An 8,360-nucleotide genomic window follows, 5' to 3' on the forward strand; every position below is an offset into this window, starting at 1 on the left:
ATTCAGATTCTTGAAGAAAAATGACTTGGAAGTGAATCAAAATGGGTGAAACAATATTTTAGGTGATTCTTCTTGTAGTATTAGAAATGAGAAATGTTCTAAGTGATTCAAGGTAAAATGTTTCACGTTTTAACGCATGTAGCAAGGATTTTGAAGAATCACCACAAAATCTAAAACTTTCTCACAACCAAACTAGCCATAGTCTCGAAGAGGTTAGTATTAAAATAAAAAAAGATCAAAATAAAAAAAGCTCTGCAGCCCTGAAACAGTTACGCCGTGATCAAGCCCATATGTCCGGCCTAGTATTTCGTAAGAAACGTGCGGTGTCAGGCCGGCCGAGCCGAACAAAGAGGCTGCTGCCCCCAGGGTTGCCCTTGCCCAGGCCCAACCAGCCACCACCCGCTGCGGCTCTGCGCGGCGCGGTGCAAGCGTGCAACGCAACGCGCGATCGTGTCCTGCCATCCGGGACGACACGGCATGCATCGAAGGCTAGTTCGCGGCCAGTGCACATACGCCGTGCTGCCGTCGGATAGAGCTGTAGGCCAGCGAGAAGGCGAAGAGCAACACCTCGGGGGCGGTGCGCGGCTGGTTCTTTGAGCCGTTTCTGGCTGATTTCTGCCATCAAACCTGAGCCGCCGCACTGGAGTTCCCCTGCTGCCATCACGGCTGCTTTCCGTGGCGTTGCCGCCAGGCAACTCGAGGTGTCACCCATACGCTGATCGAGGGCTCAAGCTTTGGACCCGTATCCTCTACCTTTTGGCAGAAAAGACGGGGCAAACACTAAACTGAGTCAGCTGATACAGGGTTCTCTATCGCTTTGACTGTAGCGAGGTGGTGTTCTTCACTAGAGCAGGTACTTTTCATTAAAAAAATCTGTAGCTAGATATTGTTTGTCGAATACATGTAAGTAGAAGATTTAGAGCATCCATCCTGAATCCAACTGCCAAACAAGGTTCACGTTACCGACCTCCGGCGGTAACCGAAAAATCGCGGTAACCACGATTACCGGTCAAAAATTCAAAAAAAATCGGAGAAAATTCATTCGGCAAATTTTGAATTTTTGCGAAAAAATCGTGTTTTTCCCCTCTCGGTAACCGCTCGATTTTGGTCGGTTACCGAGCGATTTTCTCGTATTTTTGATTTGGTCGGTTACCGAGCGGTTTAGGTCGGTAACCGCTCGGTTTTCTCGATTTATCAAGCGGTTTTATCGAAATTCAGCGTAGTTTAACAAAAAACTAAAAAAATGTTCAATCTTGTAAAATCAATAACTAATTCATCTGAGCTTCAAATCAAGTGAAACAAATTTTGTTGGCTTCCTTGTAATATGATCTACATGATAAAAGTATTTATACTCATAAAAAAGTTCAAAATTTTCTGTGAGAAATTTTATTTGTTAAACCAAGTTAAATGCATAATTTACTCTTTGCTAATCCAAAAATCATGAAACTAATTTTGTTAGTCTTCTTACATGATCCTATATCTTTTAAAAATATATGAGCTCATGAATTAGTTATTGTAACATGCATGATTGTGTAAATGCGTTGCGACTAGATTAATTCATAACTGACCCATCACACCTCAAAAATTAGTGAAACCACTTTCATTAGCTTATTTATATTATGATTTACGTAGAAAAAATAATAGTAGACATGAAAAAGTTAATTACAATGCTGTTTCTTAACATATTCACTTTATGCTTGTGAACTTTGTAAAAATCATAGAGAATTTAATAAAACTCTAAATAAAGTGAAATCAATTTTAAAGATTCTCTTAAAATACGTTTTATACAAGAAAAATATGTGTTTGCATGTTACACTTTTACTTAACGTGAGTTAATAATTGAGCCGCACGCTTCAAATTTTTTTTATTTTTTTTCAAACTTTCTCCCTATAGAATATGATGCAAATGACATTATTTTTGAAAAAAAAAATCACAGAAGGTCTTAGAATTGTATCTAGTTTTTTTAAAGATTTTTTTTGATTTGTTTTGATTTTTTTGAATTCAAATTTCGGTTACCGTTCGGTTTCTGAAACCGGACCGGACCGGGAAAGTCGGTAACCGCGATTTTTGGACGGTTACCGACAGTTTTTTGAACCCTGCTGCCAAATGGGTAAAGACAGAGGCACCTGTTTTTTCTACCGAAAGTCAGCGGATATGAATCTTCAAGCTTAGGCTTATATAGATTCAGAATAATCTCAATCAGGCAGCCCAAGCATTACTTAAGGCGCCATCATCCTCTATGGTAGATGGCTCACGCTTAGGGTCCATTTGAATTGGGGAAATGTTTTGAATTTTGATTAGAATTAATGAAATCTCTATCAAACGGTGCTTTTGTTAAGTGATTTAAATCTAAAATGAGAGAAACGTATCTCTTTTTTACACTATAAGGGAGGAACAGGCAAAAGACATTTCTAGTCAAACAATTATACAAAATCTGGAGAAATGTTAAAAAAAATAAAACCAAAACGTTTTTATAAAAATCTAGAACCTATCAGACATGCCAGAATAATCTAGCGGCCAAGCAAGACCTACTACCAGCGTACCAGAAACAACGAATATGTTCGGTCGGTCGAACATGATTGAGCTTAATTTATCAAATTGGCAAATTGCAATGCACGACCAGACCTTCATCACTCAACGTCGCAAGTGGCCTCTCGCTAGCTGCCATGGATAGAGATCAAAGATCGACTCCATATGAGCAAAGCGGCCGGCGAAATCAAGTAGATCTGACAGGCACGTAGGCAGACACGGGAATGGACTTGATGCACGTAGTCGTGGCCGGCCACACCCTGGCCGTGGTCGAGCGCGATGATACGCACGACCCGGCCACCGGCCGCGCGCTTACCGGTTCGTGGCTGTGGGACTCCTCCCTCGTCCTCGCCTCCCATCTCGCCACCTGCTCCTCCGCCCGGCTCCAGCTCCAAGGCGCCACCGTCCTCGAGCTCGGCGCCGGCACCGGCCTCCCGGGCATCGCAGCCGTCGCCTGCCTCAGCGCCGCGCGCTGCGTGCTCACGGACGTGCAGCCGCTGCTGCCGGGCCTCAGGGCCAACGTGGAGGCCAACGGGCTTACCGCCGCGCAGGCTGACGTGCGTGAGCTCAGGTGGGGTGATCAGCTCGAGCCAGAGCTGACAGTGGACGTGGTGCTCATGTCGGACGTGTTCTACGACCCGGAGGACATGCCGGCGATGGCGGCCACGCTGCGGGGGCTGTGGCGGCATGGCGGCGGTGGCACGGTGGGGTGGGCGGCAAGCGAGGTGCGGGACGGGGTGCAGGAGTGCATGGACGTGCTACGGGAGCAAGGCTTCGCGGTAGCCGAGGTCGACAGGGTCACCCGGCCGCTGCTGCGCGACCCCGAGCAGAAGGCCGCCTTCGCCGTCTATCGTGTCTCACGCAGATAACAGGAGGGGAGTTGACTTCTATTTGTTACGTGAAGCTTCTAAACAATCCACTTGTCACCTTTGACTTTGACATTTCCTGTGCAGTAAGTCATTTTCATTTTTCATTATTCACTTTCTTCCGAACTGGTAATTCGGCCCAGTTGCGTCCAACCATTGATGTACTATACAGGACAACTTGTCAATTCCTTTTTGCAAATTCATTCTGTTCCTCCAACAGCCCTCTGAAAGCATGCAAATCCGTGAACACGGCCGAGAACTACAGTCGTCTGGAGCGTGTTTGGTTTGCGTCTAAGGTTAGTGTGGCTAATAATTTCTTAGCCACAAATATGACAAAATTAGTCAAAACAATTGAGTATATGATGTGTATGTCAAGGGACTAACAAAGTATGGCTTGTTATAGTTATACCAGTCAAACAAACAATTAACTAAAAATATATAACCTGGCAAACTTAGGCAAGAAACAAATATGCCCTTATATTGACCAGCATTTTGTCGTAAGAGAATTTACAGTTGCAAAGGGCTGCTACAACATACAGTTTCTTCTTGATCCGCTGGCTTTCACTATATCACGGCAAAATTCACCATTCTTATGTGTAAATGGGGCAAAGGGAATAGAAGAACTACAGACATTTCCCAATCCGCATGAAACTAAACACCAGAGTTTTCTGGAGTATTTCTCTAACCAACCCAAACTTCCAGATGTACACTCTAATAATAGCCTGTTTTATTTCATGAAGCTATAGCCCTAGAGAGCGTGAAAAACGGTCTGCAAGGTTTGCAATAACAAAACCTGAAAATACCTGCAAAAGAACAAAACACATAGGGTAACAGGGTAAAACAAATGACAAATGCATGCAGCAGTGAGCTGGAACGGGTTATGAGGCATACAGAATTGAACATGGGATGACAAATAACAAGTTAACAAAACAGGGTTTTGTTTCACCTTTGATGTGGCAAATTTAGTTAATGTGGTAGATTGTTTACATAAATCCAGATAAAAATACTGAGCTGCAGGACATTCGTACCTGGACAGAACCAAGAATATAGACTGCTGAATAGTGACGACCATGAATGACCATATCAGCAACCATTGCTATTGGAATTGTGAGAGACATGCCTAAGGTGGCCACCAAGGGAGTAGTCCAAACAACAGTAAGAGCCCTGCCCACAAGTTCCATTATCACAATTAGCACAACTATGCAGTAATATAAAAAGGCATTAACCTTCTTTTAATGCGTACCAGAAGTAGTCTGATAATACACTTCCGATTAGGCCATTTGCCACCACCACTTCATCCACTCTAGTTGAGTTAGGCAAAGAAAACTTTGGCTCAATGCCTAGTGCGGTTAATGGCCAGACTGAAAGCGAAACATAATAATGACAAAGTTTAGCATATTTGCATATTTCTAGACCCAAACAGTAAGAACCAAGCACGAAATACATGCACAATTAAGAAAGTTCCAAATCATGAATATATATTTCAAATTCGAATACTTCAGTTAAATTAATTTGGAAAACGAAAATATTACCAAGCCACCAGAGAGCAACAAGACTAAAAAGTCCAAGATAACCAAACAGTTTTTGGACATCAACCTTTTCTCCTTCCTCTCCACAAATTTTTTTGAGAAGCACTGAGATAATATCGAAACAATTAGGTGTTAAATTAAATTCATAAAAGTCAACTACAAAAAAAGCAGAGAGGTAAAACCACTTACCAGTAAATAGACCATATGCGATCGCTGACATAAGACCAAACATATCACCTAGAAGAGTCCTCTGTGTAGCCCTGCATTTGTAAAACTTACATATCAGCAGCATGGAAATACAATTAAGCAATGAGTTCTCTTCCAGAAGTTAAAAATTCCTTTTGAATCATGATCGTCACTTCTAAGTGATGCGCACATCAAAATGGAACACTCGATGTTTTTGAGCTGCTTTTCACACGAAAAGTCAGTCAGTTGCAGACAACCAACTTAATACTAATACAAGCAAGTCCAAGGGCTTTATAAGCACAGTAAATTAGTCTAAACAATGTTATACATCGGCACGCACCCATGAGCAATTGTGATTATCAGAGTAAATTCACTCACCCAGACTTGCCTACTTCTGATTCATCTGATGCCCAAGTCTGACCCATAGTTGTCATTGCCACTCCAGCCATGCTAACGAAAACAGCAATAACTTTTGCAGCATTTATGGAATCTTGGCCAAGTAACACACCAATGAAAAGAGTGAAGAGTCCCGATGTTGAAGACAGTACAGTGGTACTGGCAACACTAGTTCTTGCAAGCGCTGCATTTGATAAATACTGCATTCATTCAGCATAAGAGAAAATGAGTAAACTTTACCAATCAAAGTACTGCTTGTACAATAGAAATATAGGCGTTCAGGAACAATATGACTATAGTTGTTAGCACGCACGTTTCAAGACCCCAAGAATTACAAAGTAACATGTGAAACCATTGGAAAGTTACCTCTGTCACAAACCATAAGGGGCAAAGATACAATCCATAAGTTGCGATCTCCTTAGCTGAAAGCTCCTGCTCCTTCAAAACGCCATCATTAATTTCAGTGATTCCACATATAAGTGGTTTTGACTCTTCTAGTATAGGAATGTCCACGTCACTGTAATTTATCGCTATAGTTTTCTGTGACTCCATTTCCAACATCTTCTGAAATTCACCATTCTTCAAAGGGGCACTACCGCCAAAAGAAGATTTGCTTGTGACTTTTGAAGCTTTAGTGCTTCCAGAATGCCTCCTCATCGAATTGTATATAAAATCTTTTAGAAATGACAGAGGGAGATATATAACCATAAGAGAGACCCCCAAGTAAGTAATTGCGAACGGATGTTTGTACTTTGTGAATATCCCCTGCACAAAAAGTTACTTACAACTGAAAAATTAATATATTTCACAAGATAAACTTTGCTGGAACTCTAGAACGACCAAAAAGAATCCAATAACTAAAATGGACTTTTATATAAAAAATAACACTAGCTAACATGGTACTTCTCCATGGACCATAAAAAAATTCAAAGAACTTCTATCATGGTGGAGGACAAATACTTGAATTAAATGCGACTAATCAATTGTTACTCAGAATATAATTTTAAAACAACTGAAAACGAAAACAAAACTAAAGCAAGGCTCCTCATCCAATAGTTATTAATCATGCATTGTAGGTGATCAAGAATATCACAACCACCTCCAATCAGCTAGGCATCGGTGACACGAACTGTCACAGCCACCTCAGACTGGGATTTGACATAAGTTACATGAATAAATCCTGCTAAGTTGAAGACTGATGACCGACAGGTACAGATCTACAGAGCATTTACAGCAACTTTTACGGAAATCCATATGCACACATATGCAATTTTTAGAGCGTTTACTCTAAATTTAGAGGGAAAAGGATTTGAGTATTCTTTTTTGTAAATAAACCAACACGCGCAGCCTCGGCTGGATTCAGAATGATCCTGATGCATAGCATTCCCCTAAGCAATTTTCAATTACAGGCAAGCCTGCGCGTAACGTTTAAAAATTGAGATGCAGAACAATACCCCAACGCGGTCCGCTAAAATTAATCTGATAAGCAGAGAACACTTACCACAAAAGGAACCAAATTAATATGCTAAGCAAACATGCATCCCAAGACAAGATCTAAGAACCCAATAAACAAGTAAACAACGGAGCACGCTTAAAAATCCATACCTGCGTGACCTCCGCGGAGATGACCCAAATCAGCACGACGGCCACAATCAGGCACAGCCCAGCTCGGTACTTGAGATTGGAGCCCATACCCACAAACAGTTCTACCGCTGGCACTAAACTATGGGGAGAACGCCGAGAAGGCAGGCGGGCAATTTAACCGCGGGTTCTCTCACCTGCTCCGCCCCCTGAGCAGGCACATGCTTGCGGTGCGTGAGCTCTGCGCCCGTCGCCTCGTCATCCGCCTGTCTTCCCTCCTCACAAAAAGAGAGGGGAGGGGGCGAGGCGGAGGAGGAGGAGCCGAGGAGGGCAGCGGCAGTTTTTGGGGAGGCGTGGGTGGGGTGGGTAAAGCGGGGGTGACTTACCAACGGAAGTTTCTAACTTTGGTCTTTCCGAGGCGGGCACAACCGGAGAAGCGGAGCGGAGACGAACACGAGACCGGGACGCTGTTTTGGGTGGATCCCGCGTCAAGCGACGGGAGAAACGAAGCAAGAGAGGACGCGGGGTGTGCGGGCGCCGGGTAGGCGCGGGTGGAAGGCGATGGGCGCACGGCGCGATTGGCAGTGGCGGACGGCGGCGAGTTTGGGTGGGAATCAGGTGCGCGCGCGGGGCGGAGGTATTTGGCGCGGGCGCTCGGGCGCGTGCGGGTGGCGGATGGACGGTGTCGGTGGGGGAGACCGGCCCGTTGCCGTCCCGCGGATGCGACGGGGACGCCCGGTCGCTTTCGGTCTCGTGCTCCTGCCGTGTGGAATCGGTGCATTGAGCCAATCCCGGCGCATTTGAGAGTGGGAGGCTGGGTTGTGACTCTGCGAACTGCTGCGTTTGGGTGTCGTGCGGAGGGACCGACGTACAGCTCACGGTGTTTGAGAGCCTCAAAATGCTGGGTTAGGGCATTAGTCTAGCGGTATTCAAGTCAGTTGTGGACATGTAGGTCAAATGTCAATCAATAACGAACCGGTAGCTGCCAATCATATTAAGGGTCTGTTTGGCAGAGCTCCTCCAGATTCAGCTTCTGAGCTGAATCTGGAGGAGCTCTGCCAAACGGCAGAATTTAACTTTAGCTCCCTGAGTGAATCATTTCTCCTGATTCACTGAAATGAACTGGAAGCTGAGGAGCTGAAAAAAGTAGCTTCTCCTGAGAAGCTGACCACGCTGATTCTCCTAATTCATAGAGTTTATCCTAGAGAATCATTAAGAATCACTTTCAGCCACAGAATCACTTCTTCAGAGAATCAATTCTTTTAGAGAATTT

The 8,360-nt window shown here is 44.0% G+C and overlaps 2 protein-coding genes across 2 annotated transcripts; one reads left to right on the forward strand and one right to left on the reverse strand.

Annotated features, from left to right (window-relative positions):
- The first annotated feature begins 2,714 nt into the window (after nucleotides 1-2,714).
- LOC133925104 (uncharacterized) lies at nucleotides 2,715-3,539 on the forward strand. Its single transcript, XM_062370941.1, has one exon. The coding sequence runs from the start codon at nucleotides 2,754-2,756 to the stop codon at nucleotides 3,396-3,398; it is 645 nt and encodes a 214-aa protein (XP_062226925.1). The 5' UTR covers nucleotides 2,715-2,753; the 3' UTR covers nucleotides 3,399-3,539.
- Nucleotides 3,540-3,854: 315 nt separating this feature from the next.
- On the reverse strand, nucleotides 3,855-7,850 carry LOC133925103 (thiamine-repressible mitochondrial transport protein THI74). Its single transcript, XM_062370940.1, has 8 exons — nucleotides 7,112-7,850; nucleotides 5,873-6,271; nucleotides 5,489-5,706; nucleotides 5,114-5,184; nucleotides 4,928-5,029; nucleotides 4,639-4,756; nucleotides 4,424-4,559; nucleotides 3,855-4,198 (listed from the first exon to the last, which is right to left on the reverse strand). Exons 1-8 carry the CDS (start codon nucleotides 7,196-7,198, stop codon nucleotides 4,136-4,138), a joined length of 1,194 nt encoding a protein of 397 aa, XP_062226924.1. The 5' UTR covers nucleotides 7,199-7,850; the 3' UTR covers nucleotides 3,855-4,135.
- Nucleotides 7,851-8,360: the final 510 nt, after the last annotated feature.

Source organism: Phragmites australis, chromosome 7 (assembly GCF_958298935.1).
Source record: "Phragmites australis chromosome 7, lpPhrAust1.1, whole genome shotgun sequence".
Taxonomy (NCBI): domain Eukaryota; kingdom Viridiplantae; phylum Streptophyta; class Magnoliopsida; order Poales; family Poaceae; genus Phragmites; species Phragmites australis.

What these genes read in the sequence shown, in the direction of transcription:
- LOC133925104 (XM_062370941.1), top strand. Translation starts at nt 2,754, where the DNA reads ATGGACTTGATGCACGTAGTCGTGGCCGGCCACACCCTGGCCGTGGTC.
- LOC133925103 (XM_062370940.1), bottom strand. Translation starts at nt 7,198, where the DNA reads ATGGGCTCCAATCTCAAGTACCGAGCTGGGCTGTGCCTGATTGTGGCC. An exon ending in TCAGAAGTAGGCAAGTCTGG is followed by an intron (nt 5,185 to 5,488) that starts GTGAGTGAATTT and finishes TTACAAATGCAG; the next exon opens with GGCTACACAGAGGACTCTTC. An exon ending in TGTTGCTCTCTGGTGGCTTG is followed by an intron (nt 4,757 to 4,927) that starts GTAATATTTTCG and finishes TTTCGCTTTCAG; the next exon opens with TCTGGCCATTAACCGCACTA.